The following is an 18,049-nucleotide window of genomic DNA, read 5'->3' on the forward strand; positions in this document are numbered from 1 at the left end:
GGATTATGCAGTCTCAAAAACAACTTGTCTAAGGAGAACGCCCAACTTCTCCACCCCACCCTAACAATTCCCTCTTCCCCTTCCCTGCTGTTGGCTACAAAAACCCCAGCCTAGGGCTAGTCATTGCATTCTCTTGAATTCTGGTCATTGAGTGACTGGGTTCTATTACCTGATCAGTGTGTGGCCAAGACTCACGATACCACCTCTCTGGCATTACACCAAGTCTGCTCTAGCTGTTTGAGGTCACTTAAATTCTCATCTTTTATTTCTTCCTACAAACTTAATTCTTACTTCTCCTAGCAGAGACCTGGCATGTAATTGGCCCCATGTGTTTCTATCCAAATGTCCATCTGTAAAGAGTGTCTGAGGGACAACTTTCTCCTTGAGACCCAGTCTTACCTTTCTTTCCTTCTTCAAAATTCACACCACACAGTGACACATTACTGTGGCTCTAACACTTGATTTAAATGTGATCCTCAAAGATTCATGTGTTAGAAGCTCAGTGTCCAGACGCACATGATAGTTGTATCCAAAAGCAAGCCTTTGAAAAGGTCTTGTGGTTTGAATGTAAATATCTCCCAAAGGCGCTCCTGTCTGAATATTCTGTCTCAGGTGGTAGCACTGTTTTAGGAGGCTGTGGAATCTTATGGGACATTTGGCCTGGCTACGTGTCCAGGGCTTAGTTGGTTTTAAAGGTTATATTTGCTTATGGTTCTTGCCTGAGCTCTCTGCTCTCTGGTCCACCTTAGCCACACATTCCTGACAGTTTGACCTCTTCCCCACCACAGCAGTCTAAAACCAAGGTCTAAAATAATTTATCCACCTTTGAATTCCTTCTGCCAAGAATTCTGTCACATCAACACAAAAGTAACTAATATAGGAGACAGTTAGTTCGAAGACAAGATTGGATGAGGGTCCATGTTCTTGGACTTCGCAGCTGTCAGGCACCTGTGTCCAACTTTTTTACAGGGGTCACATATCAGAAACCCTGCATATCAGATATTTTCATTACAATTAATGACAGTAACAAAATTAGTTATGAAATAGAAACGAAAATGAACTTACAGTCACCACAGGGTCACAACATGAAGAACTGTATAAAGGGGTCTCATATTTAGGAAGGTTGAGAACCATTATCATAGAGAATTCTTAAATCTCAGGATAGCCTTTGGAAGCTTACTGAGCTTGTAATCACCGAAGGTAATGCAGGTCACAGTGGGAACTGGACCAGCCTGGCTAAGACTGCTTTATGAATCCACTCTAACACTGAGCCTCTGAATGGGTGGGCTAGAAGCTATAGCTGAGGGCAAGGCTAAAGATGACGAATCTTTAGCTCAGGCAAGGGACTGTTGAGACAAATAACTGAAGTCAGTTGACAGGAGATAAGGAAATACAGGAGATGGAGTGGGGAGTGATCCTGGGGAAGGAACATCGATCGATCGAGAGCCACTCACGCTGGGGGTGGGGGGTGAGAGGTGAGAGGATCAGGCAGCTGCAGCAGGTCCCTCCCTGGTTTGGAACTCATGGAGGTTCTGGTATTCCTGTGCACCTGCCTGGTCCTCAGGCCCAAATCCTGCCCCAGAGTCTTTGCTGTGGAGCAGACTACAATCCAGAGTTTACTTAGTCTGAAGCAAGGTTTTGTCCTCCTTTGCGGATCGCTGTTCTACTCTTGGCTAGATACCCTGTCCCTTACAGGAAGCTGGCGAGAACTGTGAGAGGCCGAAGTGGTGTCCTTCAGTAAACAAGGGTCTGGAGAGGGACGTTCCTTCCTGCTCCTCACCTTCTGACTCCAGAAACGTTGACTTAAAGGAAGAACTTGTTAGAACCGTAGCATTTATACCACCCAAAATTCTGGTAAAGTTTTTCTTAAATTTGTAGGAATCTCCTACCACAATTTAATGTCAACTAAATACGTCAGATTACCTTCTTAATACTGACTCGGCTTCAATCAAAAAAGAGACACTTGTAGAAGTAAGGGGGGAAATCACTCTAGAGTGTAGGGCCCTGCTGGTTGGAGCAGGTAAGATCTCTGGCGTGGGGACTGGACTTGGACACGGGGATAAAGATGATGATGGGAAATAAGGGTATTGGTTTGCTGAGGAGGAAGAGGAGGAGCCTGAAACAGGAAGCAGGGGAAGCATCTGAAGACCCAGGAACACACTGTGCTTTTCCCAATACTCAAATCCTATTCTCGGCCCTCAGTTCATTCCGTAAGGATGTCTCAGGAGAGAAACACTGGGCTGGCTCCATGAGAGCCTCACGGAGGCCTGGAAATGCTTTTTTGTAGACAGACCTAGAGCAAAACCAGCAGAGAATGGAAAGGATCTTTGGGTGAGTGAGGCAGAGGTGGTGGGGCGGGGTGCGCGGTTGGGAGGTTAGCAGAAATACATTGTGTATGTAGAATGTGCAAAGCCTAGAGAAGCTCAGTGAAGGGAAAGACTACATTCATTTCCACAGTTCCAGGCACAGGGAGGGAACTCAGTATTTAATAAATAATTGAATGAACAGGGAAATGAACAGCTTCCTCTGGAGTTTATAAAATCATCTCAGTTGCCAGTTTTGTGTAGGTCAAATCGCTTCCTGTCTCTATTCTGAGAGTGTTTTCCTTCCCACTTAGGTACTTAATCCAACTGAATAAATTCACAGATTTTTGCATCTAGTTTCTTACCCAGAATGCCCCCTTAGTTCGCCCTTTCTTTTCTTTCTTCCCATACTGAGCATCTCAGAACATCTGGAAGGCAGTTGAGTCTTTTATTAAGTAGATAGTTGGGAGGGTGGGTTCTTCTGAACAAGTTTACAAGCAGCAGAAGAAGACAGTTCTCTGTTCGGGAAGCCAGAAGTGTGATATGGGATAGCACGAACTAGGAAAAGAACCGTGAAGCTGGGGAGCGGGCAGCTGGGGGTCCCTGGGCTCCTCTAAGCCAGGAGCAGCTGCTTGGCCTGGTGTAGGAAGTGTGGTGATTAGGTCCATGTATCCACCAACGATGCCCATGCCCTTTCCTACACACAGCCTTGGAATCCCTAGGAAAACACTGACCAATAAATTAGGTTGAAAACTATGTAGAAGGCAGGAAATATCAACCTGGAGTATTTGTCAATGGCATGGGTGTTCTGGAAAATGTACAGCCCCATTTGGCTTTTGAGAAGACCTTTCTTTCTGGAGGACGTCAATTCACTGTTGAGGGCCAAATGAACCATAATTTTGTCTTGCCTTTCTTCTTCTGGCAGAATATGGCTTCTTGGGTAGCCAGCCAGGCTGTTGGCCTCAGATTCACTGTAGCTTCCATCCAGCACCATGGTCCTTGAATGAAGCATTCCACACATGCATGGAAGCTGCAGGCAGCAAACAGAAGGGCTCAGTTAGATCCTGAAGATGGGAAGGGGAGCTGGCCTTGTTACAGGGCAACGACCCATTGTTACTCTGGCATCCAGGGAGACATAGTTATAAGGACATCAGAGAGCACTGAGTACAGTAATTCTCTGGCTGCATGTTAGAATCACCAGGACTACTCACACCCACTCTAGGCCCACTCAAAACTTCCAAATACTTCTGCTATTGGGTAGCAGTTTCCTCACAATTGAAACATTTCATTCTGTACGGAAGCCCATTAAGAAAGGAAGTAAACAATTCAAAACAAGTTCAGAAAGTTCAGAACTGACTTGATTCATCAGGACCCTTTCCTTCCCAAGAGTTTAAGAGCTGACTGCTGACAAGCCAAGCCAGGAAGAAGACTGAGATAAATCCAGCCATGAGAGTGAAGTAGAGACTAGGAGAAGTACCTGGAAAAAACAAAGACCAACCAAGCCACCTAGAAGAGACTCAGATTAACTGGGCCACATGGAAAGGCCACACCCCAACCTGCTGAGCTGCCTGTAGGCTGTGTGCTGCCCAGCTTCTGAGAGCTGTCACACTGGGGTGGGCTTTAGTGACGCAGCTATCTTTGAGTCATTTCTGCTCCTGTGAGTAATCCCTCATCCGTGTGTGTGTGTGTGTGTGTGTGTGTGTGTGTGTGTGTGTTCTTACACAACAGCTGTGGTGCAGCCAGAATTGAGAACACTGATCCAGTCCCATTTCAGAGTCAAACCCGAGATGCAGGTGCTGAACAGTTCTCCTGAAGCCAGACAGCAGATAAGAGATTCAGGACTTGTTTCACTTATTTTGTTTGACACAGGAACTCACTGAGCAACCCAGGCTTGCCTAGAACCCTCACCTTTTCTCTAACTCGTGAGTGCTTAAGCCAGGAATTGAAATCCATGCATTCGGTTTCTAATGCTGTGTTCTACTTCTGTGTTCGTGAATCAAGAAAAAGGGTAAAAAGATTAGGAGAGGCTGGAGTCGTCCCTAGTAGTAGAACACTTACCTGGAAGATGCAAGGCCTTGGTTGTTCTGTCTCCAACATTGAAAAAAACTTAAAGCAAAGAGTGTCCTTATTTCAAAGTTGCATTTATGTAAGAGTTACGGGTCATAAGTGAGCACAGTAGCGCGTGCAGGGAATCCCAGCATTCCAGAAACAGGCAGGAAGACCACAAGTTTGAGGCAGCCTGAGCTATTTGTGAGACACCCTGTCTCTTAACAAATAAATAATAAAATAATTGGGGTTTTTGGTGCTTTTACTGCACTTTAAAATAACTATTTAATTGTGGTGGAGGCAATCTCGTGAATGCACATGCAGAGGCCAGAAGAGGATGTTAGGTATCTTTCTGTGTTACTTGTCAGTTCATTTAGTCATTCAGTCGCTCATTCATTCATTTTGAGATGAGGCTCACTATGTAGCACTCAGCTGGCCTGGAACTCATTGTGTGGATCAGATTGACCTACAACATACAGAGATCTGTTTCTGCCTCCCAAGTGCCAGGTTTAAAGATGTTGGCTACCACACTGGTATCATCATCATCATCATCATCATCATCATCATCATCATCATCATGTGTATGCCGTGTATTGAGGCCAGAGGGTCAGCTGCTCTGGAGCTGGAGTTGCAGGCAGTTGTGAACTGCCTAACAGGAGTGCTGGGAGGTGAACTCTAGTCTTCTACAAGAGTAGTGCAGACTCCTAATACTGCAGCCATCTCTCCAGCCCTCGCCTTGGTTTTTGAAGCAGGGTCTTTCAGTGAACTTGAAACTCACTATTTTGCCTAGACCAGCAAGCTACCTCACTCCACCTGTCCCAGCACTGGAGTTACAGGCATGTGTGGACTCAGGTTCACTGCCTCCGGGAGGGCTCTAATCTACTGTGCTACCTTCAAAATCCTTATGATGCATATAAAACAGCCTGACTGAGCTGGCAGATCAGTGCTGAAAAGACCAGTTGCTGAAGACGACTTTCTCCTGCTGTTCCACACGGAAAACACTGATTATGGTTAAACTGTCCCCAAAGTGGTAGCTGAACGGAATTAGGTGAAAGCTTAGTTATGTTTTTTAAATAGAAAAGTGAAGGATTAACAAACAAAGATATTTACATAGTGAGTGGAGAGATGGCTCGGGGACTAAGAGACCTTGTTTTGCAGAGGACCCAGGTTCAGGGGCTGAGAGGCCTTGTTATTTTTTGCAGAGGACCCAGGTTCAGTTCCTGGAACCCATATGGTGGTTCCCAATAGTTGGTATGTCCATAATTCCAGTTCCAGGACATCTGACATGCCCTTCTGAGCTGCTCGGGTACCAAGCATGTACATGGTGTACAGACATACATAGTAGTAAAATACTCATAAAATAAATAAATCTAAAAAAGAAAGACTATTTTTAAAGTGTTTAAATATGGGCTGGAGTAATAGCTTGGTGGCTAAGAGCAACCTAGCGTATTTGGAGGAAGAGAAAGGGCAGCTTTCAAGATGCCAGGAAGTGTTGAAGACTGTTAGAAATCACAAGTTCTTATCGTGAGCACGCCTTCTGATCCCGTTTTTCCTGTAAATAAGATGGGATGTGGAGCTGGGGTTTAAGCCCTAGTTGGCAGCTGTTAGCCACCTTTCTGTTAACCCCTTGACTGCCTTAAAGAAAAGCACCATCAGTCTGATGGACAGATGAGGGCCCTTATGCCAGCACCAGTTATTCTGAATACTCTGTGGCCGACTTAAGGACCCTCTCAGGCGTCGGTTCTCGTTCATCTCTGTCCTTTGTACTGACCACTACTTCCAGTGGCCACACTGGGTTGAAACTCCAGGAGGCAGTTCTCAGTATCCTTCTTGTCCTCTGTTGTACTCTCTCCAGAGGTACGCCTCATCCTGTGGTAGCCTGCTCACAGGATCCCATCTTCCCACACCAACTCCATTCACTGGGGCTCCACCTCTTGGTACAGACCCAGGATTCTCCTCACACATTCATCCCTGTTTCTCCTTTGTCCGCTTGCAGGATCCCCTCCCTTCCACCACACCTCCAACCCCTCAGATTGTCTCTTGGTGTAGACCAGATCCCAGTAGCTTTTTCCCATGGCTCCTCTCAGCCTCTTCTCCTAACCTGTCTCCATTCCTTTCTTCTGGCCGCCAACCTGCAAAAGCACTCTACCAGTGAACCTGCAGCCACTACTTTCCTAGGATCCACAGAGGGCTACAGCAACCGAAGAACAGAGCACACACACAATAAAAACAAGACCAGCTATCGACACCTGGAATGACTGCAAGCACCCTAACTCCGAACACTTAGACTTCAGCACAAAATCATGAACATGAATAGCCAAGAGAATGAGCCTCCACCAAAATCTAGTAACTCTGTTACAGTAGCCCTGTGAAATGCAATATAGCTAAAGCACAAGACAAGCACTTGAAAACAGCAACTAGGAATCTGTTCAAGGACCTCAAAGAAGTAAACACCTTGTTGAAGTCTGCAAACACACAAATAGCTGAGTGAAAGAATGACAACATGAAAGAAAACCCAAACTGGAAAAAACTGGAAATGAAAAATTTAAGATTTGAAACAAGGACCTCAGTGGTAAACATTGAAAGATATAGAAAACTTATGAAAAGTATGGAAAGTTTTTAAGCCCCCTAGACCTGAGCCAAGAATGCAGGCCAGGAGGAGTACATTATTCCCTGAGTCAGAGGACACTTGCTGGATTAACATTCAGGAGAGGAAGGAAAAGGCTGATTAACATTCCTCAGACCTCAGGGAAGAGACCCCACTTGAGGGTGGGGAAGGCCCAAATCATGGAGACACATTCCAGGATGGAGGAGGAAGGGAATGAAAGGAATGGAAACTTTTTGAGACCCCTAGCAGATAGAAAGAAGCCAGGCCAGCTATGTTCCAGGAACCTAACTGACCACAAAGCAGCAGAGCCAAGAATACAGGTCAGCTGGGGTCAGCCCAGGAACTGGCTGACCACAAAATATATAGTTGAACAAGGTTAAATTCTTATGTAAAGGATGTTTCCCACCCCCACCCCACCCCTGCCCTGGATAATGGGTTGGAACTTTCCACTATTTTTATGGTATGGGCTGGAACTTTTTGCTATCTCTATGATATTCTTCCTTGGTTTCTCCCTTACCACCCCCCTGGTTTGTGGGTTTTTTTCCTTTAAATACCCTGTACTCCCCTGCCTCGGGGTCAACACTCCTTGGAGTCTCGGCCTCAGCATGCTGCTTCTGATCCCGAAATAAACCTCTTGCGCTTGCATCGAGTTCAGTGTCTTGTGAGTTACTGGGTGGCTTTGATATCCCGAGACTTGAGTGAGGGTCTCCCCTCCACGAGGGTCTTTCAACATCACCAACAGACTACAAGACATGGGAGAGAGAACCTCAGTTGTTGAACATAAGGCAGAAGAAATGGAAAGTTCCATCAAAGGAAATGTTAAATTAAAAAAAAAAATCAAGCACAAAACATCTATGAAATCTGGGACATTGTGAAAAGACCAAACCTACAAACAATAATGATAAAAGAGAAAGAAGAAACCCAGGTCAAAGGTCCTGGAAAACTTTTAAACAAAATTATGGAAGAAAATTTCTCTCAACCTAAAGAAGGAGGTGCCTATCAAGGTACAAGAAGAATACAGAACACCAAATAGTCTGGACCAGAAAAGGGACTCCTCTTGGCGCATAATAATCAAAACATCAAACATACAGAGCAAAGAAAGGCTATTACAAGCTGCAAGGCAAAAGACCAAGCGGCGTACAAAGGCAGGCCCACCAGAATAACACCTGACTTCTCAAAGGAGACTCTGAAAACCAGAAGAACTTGGGCAGATGTTCTACAAACTCTGAGAGTTTGCAGGTGCCAGCCCAGACTAATATGCTCAGGAAACCTTTCCCAATAAACAACAACAACAAAAAAATAAATGTTCCATGATAAAACCAAATTTAAGTAATTTCTGTCCACCAATCCAGTTCTACGGAAGGCACGAGAAGAAAACTGAGTCTTGAGAGATTAACTGAACGCAGTAGTAAATGGACAACACAGAATGAACTCAATAGTATTTTTGTAACATTTCCTGTCTCACTTTGCTTTGTTCGAGCATTTTTTTTTCTTATTGGTCTTGTTATTATATATTATAAGTTCAGGTTGGGGAGAGTGCTTCTTGTTTCTTCTTTCTCGTTTTTGTTTGTTTTAAAGAGAGAAGGAGAGAAAGAATACAAAGTTGGATCGGTCGGGAAGATCGGGTGAAATTGGGGATGGTGAAATCACAGTCAAACTATAATGTGTATGTAGGAGATACTGCTGCGGACCTAAGAGTCGGGCCTCCAGCTGTGGTACCTGCTGTGGCTCCAGCCTGCTCATTGCTAGCACTTGCTATTGTCAAATGCTGAGGGGTGCAAAGGTTACCACAGAGCAGCACTGAAATCACTTCTTTCCTACCCACAATTTCTGTCTGAATAGGGCAAGGAGAGGCTTGTTCACACTTTGGCATTCGGTGTTGGCCCCTCCTCACTGTCCCTACCCAACCGACAAACTCATTCTTGTCCAGACACTAGCCCCAGCTCACAAGAGAAGAGGAACGAGGTCTCCTCACCTTCTCTCGAAACTTCCGTTCCTTCTGCTCCTGCACTGTGGTCAGGTAGTTGACGGCTGCGTACTCCAGCACGGACAGGAACACGAACACAAAGCTGACCCAGAGGTAGATGTCCACGGCTCGGATGTAGGACACTCGGGGCATGGAGGCGTTCACGCCCGTGATGATGGTAGACATGGTCAACACCGTCATGATGCCTGTAAAACCATCTCAGTTCAGCTGCTGAGCTACCCCAGAGCCGAGCCCACATCTCACAATTTTATATTCTCTGTCCCCTAAACCAAGTGAGAGATTTCTCAGCCATATTTCCACACAGCTGAGGTATAAGGCTCTGCTTCCTAAAACAATCAGGCCTTCCCTGACTCACATCTCCTGGAATGTCACCCCCAAGGACCAAAACTGCCTGTTTTCAGTCACCTTGGGAGTCTGAGTTTCTGTGATGTGGCTGACAATGTCGTGCCTCATGAGGGACCACTTATGACATGGAATTAAAAATGGTGACTCAGGGATACCTCTCAAGGAATAAGCACAGAGACTAAGCCACATTTATCAAGCTCTGTCCACTTCTTCTCCACTGTGGCTTGCCCAGTAAGCCCTCCCATTTGTCAGGATCTACCCCAACTTTACCCAAATTGCAATGCTGGATTGCAATGCTGGAATTCGGGGTCTGGCAAAAGCCAGAGCTTCAGCTCTGAAAGAATACAGCTTTTGCCGGGCAATGATGGTGCACGCCTTTAATCCCAGCACTTGGGAGGCAGAGGCAGGCGGATTTCTAAGTTTGAGGCCAGCCTGGTCTACAGAGTGAGTTTCAGGACAGCCTGGGCTACCCACAGAAAACCTGTCTTGGGGGAAAAAAAAAAAAAACACTACACGTTAGCACCTGCTTCCAGCCTCCACTGTACAAGCCAGAAAGGTTTTAGGATTTACAGAATTTTTCTGGCATTTGCCAAAATCATTCATTTATTTTAGTACTGTGCTCCCATACTGTGTTTCCCATACCCCAAACTGGCTCTGCCTTTGGACTGATGCAATCTGAGGGCTTCTTACAAGTCTACCTCAGACTTCAGGTAGATAGGGTAGGCAAGAGGCAGCAGCAAAGTCTTCCCTCAACTCACAAGCCCATCAGTTAAGACTTCTAAAGACTTACTTTGGTTTTTTTTTTTTTTTTTTTTTTTTTTTTTTTTTTTTTTAAAGTGGGGGGTTCGTTTTCTGTGTAGCCAAAGTTAACCTCAAACTTACAGTCCTCCAGCCGCAGGCCGAGTGCTGGGATTACTTTATTGAGCCACCATGCCCAGATCATGACTTTAATTCTCCATTACCTAGCGATCAGCTGAAAAATAAAGCAAGCCAAAAGCATCCTACCACACCTTATCAAATACTTTTACCCAGTGAGACTCTGGCAGGCACAGCTTTGTAGTCAATCCAGAAGGACACCCAGGACAGCATGACCATGAGGGTGGCAGGGAAGTAGGTTTGGAGCAAGAAGAAGAAGATGTGACGACGCAGAGTGAAGTTGATGTACAGACGGTTGTACCAGCCTGGGGACACAGGGAGGAGGAGTGAGGTTCCATAGAGAGCATCCTGACATGTCTCATCAACCACTTGTTAAACACAGCTGATAGCTCCCCGGAGTGCCTGAATGCAACCTGAGAACCACACTGGCCAAAAAGCAACAGCCTTTAAGTTCTGATCCACTCAAGGTCTGTGAGATGCCTTGTTCCCAGTCTACTCCTACCCGCCCCCGACCCTGCTCTGACTCCGCAAATTTGCCCCAGGTTGTGAGTACCTTGTTTTGGTAGCATGGGTACAGGTGAACCTCAGGCTGCATCCCCGAGACTCCCAAGAAACATTGGGGAGCAGATAGACTGTCTGGTAAGAGCCTGAGGTAAGTACTTAGGAGAAGGGAGGGTTAGGTCAGTAGGAAGGGACTGAAACAATGGGGTGTGTCCAGACAGACTTGACACCTGGCTACTGAGTATTCTCCCGGGCGGTCTGAAATGGCTGATGCTTTCAGGAAGATGAACAAACAGAAAGTGCTCTTCAAGAACAGGAAGAAAACAATCAGTTCATTCAATGAGGCCAATTTTCCCCACTCCAAACAGCATCCACAAAGCAAATCCTGTTGCTTATTAGGTTTGCACAGTCTCCCTGGAAGAGCTGAAAGCTGCCCCTACTCTAGTCAGGACTATTCCCTCGTTCCTGATTCTATTCAGGAAAATCAAAGAAGTTGTGTTGGAAACACTGGGATAGAGAAAAGAACTATGACATGTGCACTGTGTCTAAGTCCTATGTCACACACACACACACACACACACACACACACACACACACATCTGTAGTACTTAATGAGTAGCAGGAGTGGAAGATGCAGTTGAATCTGAGCTCCAGAAAGGCTCGAATGGGAAAAAAACCACATAAACAACTGCACATTTACAGCACAGAGGCCACTAAAGGAACAAACATGGGATCTCACAGCTCTGAAACTTGAACTGATAGCTTAACCCTTACGTCTCAGTTTCCTGATCTGAAATCAGGGAATATTAACATCTAAATCTTGAGTTTGTAGGGTAGAAATGATTTCACGTATACAAAGTGGCATGTAACAGACAGTATGTGAGCAGTTCTTAGCAGTGGCTTCATCATTTTGGATTTGGTAAAGATAGGTAAGACAGCTGGAGAGACGGCTCAGTGGTTGAGAGCACTGGCTGCTTGCCCAGTGTACCTGCGTTTGGTTCCCAGCAACTGTACAGTGATGTACACCAACCTATGACTCCAGAGTTTCAGGGGATCTGATGCCCTCTTCTCACATCTGATGGTACCAGGCACACACGTGGCACACACACATACACACATGCAAAACACTCATCTACATAAGGTACGGCTTTGTTTTTAATTAATAAAGACAACCACTACAAAGAATAGATAAGAAAGTCGTGTGTGTGTGTGTGTGTGTGTGTGTGTGTGTGTGTGTGTGCGCACACACATCAGCTAAAGGAAAGAGCTGAAGATGAGCACGTTGGGCACACACTGAGGCAGGCCTGTGGCTGTCCTGATGCCAGCACAGCACTAGACAGGCCTGTGCTCTTTCTGTGTTTGTTACTATGAGCTCAGGGGTGGGGGAAGGCAGATGACCATCTGGAACAGCATGCTGGGTAAGGAAGGCACACAAAAGCTTTCCATCAAGGGGCTTGGGCATCCCAGCTCTGGGACAAGGGACGATGAAGTAAGAGTCCCATTGAGGCCAGTAGCTTTCAGAAGTACTATTGAATTGTATTTGAAGATAGATGGGAGTCTTAGCTCCTACTACCAGCAAGTGTGATATTTAGAGATAGGGTTTTTGCAAACGTAACTAAAACAAAATAAGGCCATGTTGGATTATAATAGACCCTAACACAGTGACTGGTGTCCCTACAAAAGAGGCAAAGTTGAACATAGACATACAGGGAAGACACCAAGTAGGGACACAGAAGAATAACACACAGGGATGAAGTAAGTTGGGGTGGCACAGCTGCAGGTCAGGATGCCAAGCATTGTTGGCAAACAGCAGAGGTTGGAAAGAGAGGTTCTGCCCTCCAGCCTGCAGAGGGAACATGGCCCTCAGACCTATGGGCTCTCACACACAGTGACAGTCTAAATCTCAGCTGTTTCAAATATCCAGAACTTCATTATGGCAGTTCTAAAAATCTAACCGAGGAGATTAAGATGAGACTAGACCAAAGTTGACAGATGGGTCCCCTCAAATGTTCAACTGTGGCCCAGGATCCAAGAGGTTAAACTAAGGACTGAAAAATGATGCCACTGGGGTTGATGATTTAAGTCAGTGATAGCACACGGACTGAACATGTCCAAGGCCCTGGGTTAGCCTCCAGCAGAAAAAAAGAAAACAAAATATAGCTTGGATGTAGATAATAAATACTTTTCCTTGCTTAGCTGTGAAGTAGAGCATCTAAGGTCATAGAACAGCATGCAAACCACCATCCCATTCTTATGAATCAGACAGCCACAGATTTCTTGAGGGTGTTTACTAATTCGTGTCACCTCTGGGGGCGGGATCTCAGAAGATAGCAGCTGACTATCTCCTGCTTTTCAAAGGCACTATTTAGGACTACACTTTAGTTGGCTAGTCCACATCATATGTGTGGGAAGTGGCGAAGGTGAAGGCCGGAGAATTCAAATGTGTCTCTCCCACATTTGAGTCTGGCCGTGACAGTCATCGGCTACCAGTGCTGCTGTAGAAAGCCAGTCTGGAAGTCGTGTGAAATTTCTGGATCAGAAACTGGGACAAGGAGATCTTCTCGTCCGTTTTCAGGGACTCGTCCCCATTCTTCCAGTACAGCATCAGATCTTCATCTGTGTACGCATCTTGGGGAGAGGAAAACAAGTGAACTTTGACCCTGACTTCTCTGGTTGTGGGAAGCAACAAGGAAACCCTGTGCCAGAGGGAACAGTTCTTAACACTGGTGATAGCCCTCGGCCTCACGATTCTCAAGTGGCCACAAGGTGGGAGAGCGAATAAGGCAAAGGCATAAAAGCCCTGCATACATACAGCTCTCTAGCTCCAAAGAGCAGGTCTGTGTGTCCAGGGGGAAGTGGCTGAAGTCCATGTTGCACATGGCAGTGACGGTAATCCTGTAAAACACAAAGAGGTGAGCTGGTTGGAAGTGGACCACCAGCCCAGGCTCTACCCATACTTAGGAAGACCCAGTATATCACCCAGGGCTGCCTCCCTCAGAGATGCCTGTGAGGTGGGGCCCGAGTCATCCTCCACCCAAGAAAAGAGCATGCCTGCTACTAAAATTAATTCTGGTGAACCACACAAACAGGCTAGGAGTAAGGACCCTTGAGTCAGCCAAGTCCTCTCAGAAGGAAACCTGCAACAGCACGTAATAAATAATAGCTACTGTTATTAGCTTTAAATTGTTATTGGCAACCAACTAGAATCATAGAGTCTAAGAGGAAAAAAAGTCATTGTTCCCAACAATGGACCAAATTAATCTTTTAACTCAAGTCAAAGACCCCCAGCAAAGAGGAAGTTGCCATCTGCAGAGGTGGCATCAGACATATATCAAAAGGTTGTGTCACCCATAGACCCTACTCTAGTGACACACTCATCGGGGCCAACGGAGCTGATATGATGGCACTGGAATGAGAAAAGAATGATGCATGGACTGTTACCTCATGCTGTACAGCACGTGACCGTCTGGGAACACTCGAAGCATGATGTTGTCAGTGGTGGTGTCGTGAATAAATGATCTTTTGGAGTGCACAAAGAAGACATCAGGAACCCAGATCTTTTTCACCAGCCTGCCATCAAAGGTCATGCTCTTGTTGCTACTGCTAGGAAAGGCCAGCCTCTCGTCCCTCCAGTAATGCCTCAGGTACAGGGTCATAGTGAAGTCCTGGGAGCCAGGGAAGAAGCCAGACGTGCTTTAGATAGAAAGGCTTAGAATGCATCCCTCCCTGCCATGGATCCACTTCAGAGTACCCTAGATCCTGCTTCCAGACTCAGAGTGACAGCCCTGCAGTCCTGAGCACAGTGGCCAACATGGTGGCTCTGTGGCAGTCGGGAAGAAGGTGGCTCACTTTTGCAACTAAAAACCCAGCTATGGAGCCACAGTCTGGCCACGGCCCAGCAGGGTGCACTGCCTCCAAAGCCCTGGCCTTCTGCACTAGTTCCCTGGACACAGCGGTTTTCACTGTAATGAAAGATAAGTACCAGCAGTCACTTTGGAAAGAAAGGTGTGATGATTCTCCTCAATGAACTGCATTTAAAAAAAAGGGGGGGGGGCCTCAAGGCCGTGACTGAGACTCAAGGTTGGAGTAAGAGTGTCAGACAGAAAAAGTACAATAAATGGAGATCCAAACATGGTGGGGCCTGAAAGGGAAGGGGAGGCTTCCCTTTGAAGGACAGACTCTTCAAGAGTAAGAATGAGGGGGCTGGAGAGATGGCTCAGTGGTTAAGAGCACTGGCTACTCTTCCAGAGGACCAGGGTTCAATTCCCAGCACTTACATGGCAGCTCACAACTGTCTATTAACTCCTGTTCCAGGGGATCTGACACTCTCACACAGACATAAATGCAAGCAAAACATCAATGTACATAATAAATAAATTTTTTAAAGCAGAAGAATGAGAAAGGGGGAGGGAAAGGGAGGAAGGGTGGTGGGGTAGGGATGGTGGGAAAGGAGCCTTTTCAGGTGGCATCCTTCAAGGCAGCCTTTGTAGCAGTCTCCTTCTAAACCTCAAACCAAACCGCTGAACAGAGAAGAAAGACTTGACTTCTGATAACGTTTTAAGGGAGTGGGAAGCTTCATATCACATGATTAGTTCAGCACAGAACATGTAACAAAAAGCATGAAAGAACCACATATCATAATTGAGAATTGTCAAGTCACAGCACGCACTGCTTTACTCCTGGAGACAACTCTGGGAGATGCGGCCTGATTCAGGTCCCAACAGTATCTCAACCAATGGATTTCAGCTGAGGGGTCAGTTCCAGAAACATGGACAGTCGGGTATGCCTCCTACAAAGGTTTCTACCATTGGGCTTAGGAGATCCTTGGAGGCAGAGCTGTGCTCTCCACACACTGAATTACCGTTCACCACTATGCCTAGCCAGTCACAAGGTGAGTGCCCGATAAATGCTTGCTAACTGAGGTCTGGAGGTGTGGCTCGATATAGAGCACTTGACTGACTCATGCAAGCTCTTAGGTTCAGTCACCAGCACCATCAAAGATGTTCTCTCAATGGAAATCTGGGGTGATAATGCACATTTACTGTGTGTCAAGCCTGGGGTGCTTACCTTGTTAAAAGTGTGTCTGCTGACCTGTATGCCTGATTCTTTAAACCCAGAGTTGGGCCTTTAGACATAAGCTAGAGCTGGGCAGTGGTGGCGCTTGTCTTTAATCCCAGCACTTGGGAGGCAGAGGCAGGTGGATTTCTGAGTTCGAGGCTAGCCTGGTCTACAGAGTGAGTTCCAGGACAGCCAGGGCTACACAGAGAAACCCTGTCTCAAAAAACAACAACAACAAAAAAAAAAAACAACAACAACATAGACATAATCTAGAGCTAAGACTTAGTTATGGGGGAATAACTTCCCAAAAGACCTTTTTCTGGGAGCAGATGAAGAAGAGAGGGTGGCAAGTGAAGAGAATACTCCAGCAGTGAAGGAGAAATCCAAGATTAGGTCTGCACAAGTCCATTTCTAGACTGACCTAGTTACCTGTGCATCAGCACTTGCCATAACTCCTCTTCCACATACAAAAACAGTAGCTATGATGATTGGGAAGAGACCAGCCAAATGCCTCTCTGGTCACACAACTGGAGAGCGTGCTTTGAGGGACACCAGGGAGTAGGGTAGGAGTGTCACATTACAGGTTTTCAAATACCAACTGTGTGCCGGCCAGCTTGTAAGGTCTCTGCCTGCTTCTTTCTTTTTGCTGGAATCCTGCTTTCCCACTGGTTGTAGATTCTCAAAGCAGGGCAAGCCATGTGTCCTGGTTGGTTCTCTGTCAGCTTGACACACAAGCTAGAATCATCTTGGAAGAGGAACCCCAATGAAGAAAAGGCCTCCATCAAACAGTCTACCGACAAGTCTGTAGAGCATTTTCTTGATTAAGGATTGATGTGGAAGAACCTGGCTCATTGTGGGTGGTGCCAATCCTGGACAGGTGTGTAAGAGAGCAGCGTAAAGCTGGACATGGTGGCATACGCCTTTAATGCCACCAACCAGGAGGCAGAGGCAGGCGGATCTCTGTGAGGCCATCCTGAACCACACAAGGAGACCCTGTCTCCAAAGAAGAAAGAAGAAAATTGGTAAGCAATGCCCCTCCATAGTTTCTGCTTCAGTTCCTGCCTGTGGGTTCCTGCCTTGAGTTCCTGCCCCCAATTTCCCTCAGTGATGGGCTGTTGCCTGGCAGTGTAAGCCAAATAAACCCTTTCTCCTTAAGTTGCTTTAGGTCATGGTGTTTAATCACAGCAATGGAAGCCCTAGGATACCATGCTGGTCACTTCTCTTTAGAATATCTATCTGAAGCCATGCAGATGGCTCTTCATACCTGGAACTGGTATGTCCCTGTGGCCTAGGGAAGTCAGGCTGGCCCCAGACCCAGCTGAACCCAGCTGGTGAAAGCCCAAAGAGTCTGGCAGGTTGTGTTCCAGTATCCTGGAGACCTCCACACCTTCCACACCTAGATCCTTGCCAGGAGCTGGAGCTCTGAGGAGTGAGCAGCTCATACTTTCTCAGCTATGCTGTTCAGAATCAACTACGAGCCAGAAGAGGATTGGGGGCTCAGTGGCAGAGTGTCTGCTTATAGGTACATGACCTTGGATTTGCTTCCTTGGATTGCTGGGATCAAAGGCATACGCCACCATGTCCGGCTTCAGCCTGCTTTCTTACACACCCTAGGACCACCTGCCCAGGATTGATACCACCCAGCCAGGTCCTCCCACATCAACCCAAGGAACAAGGAGGGGCTGAGGAGGGAAGGGAGGGATGAAAGAAGGAGGGAGGAAGGGAAGGAAGGAAAGCTGAAGAAGGGGAGGGAAGGAAGAGAGGGAGGATGAGGAGAGGAAATGACAGAGGAAAAGAGGGAGGGAGGGAAGAAGGGAGGGATGGAGGGAAGCTCATTCCAAAATAAATCCATAGCACAAGAGCTGATTGTGTTAGTTATGAAGGAAACACGGAACACCCAGGCCATGTGCTTGGGTAAACTGCTAAAGAATAAGACAGAAGCCTCCAGGGAGGACCAGAGGAAGGCCACACGCAGAGGAAGTTTGTAAACTTACAGAGCAGTGCGCAGAACACAGAGAGGACTGAAAGGCATGGAAGGTCACTCTCCCCTTCAAGGCGAGGGAGCCTCCACAAGAGTCAAAAGATGGGTATGGACATGGAGGGTGCGGTGGGGAGGGGGGGTGCTGTGAGGGGTTGTGGGAAGAGGGGGAGCAGTGCTCACACAAAGATGAAAAAATCAAAGCACTGAAGGATTACAATCAAAATGCCCAACTCTGTCACTCCTCCAAGTGTGACTCATTGGGCCCCTTGTTTATATTACCTCCAGCATGCCTTCCAAGGCCTCAGTCCCCAGCTAACAATAATCCCAGTGAAAACAATAACCCT

General features: G+C 46.6%; 1 protein-coding gene across 2 annotated transcripts in view; it reads right to left on the minus strand.

Annotated features, from left to right (window-relative positions):
* Positions 1–2,737: 2,737 nt before the first annotated feature.
* Positions 2,738–18,049, minus strand: part of LOC143438448 (gamma-aminobutyric acid receptor subunit rho-2) — a 35,293-nt gene continuing 19,981 nt past the window's right edge. Inside the window, exons 4-10 of one of the 2 annotated variants that reach the window (XM_076924016.1) lie at positions 14,108–14,331; positions 13,479–13,561; positions 13,154–13,294; positions 10,318–10,470; positions 8,933–9,129; positions 7,512–7,700; positions 2,738–3,333 (exon numbers count right to left, since the gene is read on the minus strand). In XM_076924016.1, the coding sequence (XP_076780131.1) occupies positions 3,022–3,333; positions 7,512–7,700; positions 8,933–9,129; positions 10,318–10,470; positions 13,154–13,294; positions 13,479–13,561; positions 14,108–14,331 (1,299 nt within the window). In that variant the 3' untranslated portion in view covers positions 2,738–3,021. The remainder of the gene's footprint in view (positions 3,334–7,511; positions 7,701–8,932; positions 9,130–10,317; positions 10,471–13,153; positions 13,295–13,478; positions 13,562–14,107; positions 14,332–18,049) is intronic. The other variant, XM_076924017.1, reaches the window with a different exon arrangement.

The sequence above is a fragment of the Arvicanthis niloticus genome, chromosome 25, assembly GCF_011762505.2.
Source record: "Arvicanthis niloticus isolate mArvNil1 chromosome 25, mArvNil1.pat.X, whole genome shotgun sequence".
NCBI lineage: Eukaryota > Metazoa > Chordata > Mammalia > Rodentia > Muridae > Arvicanthis > Arvicanthis niloticus.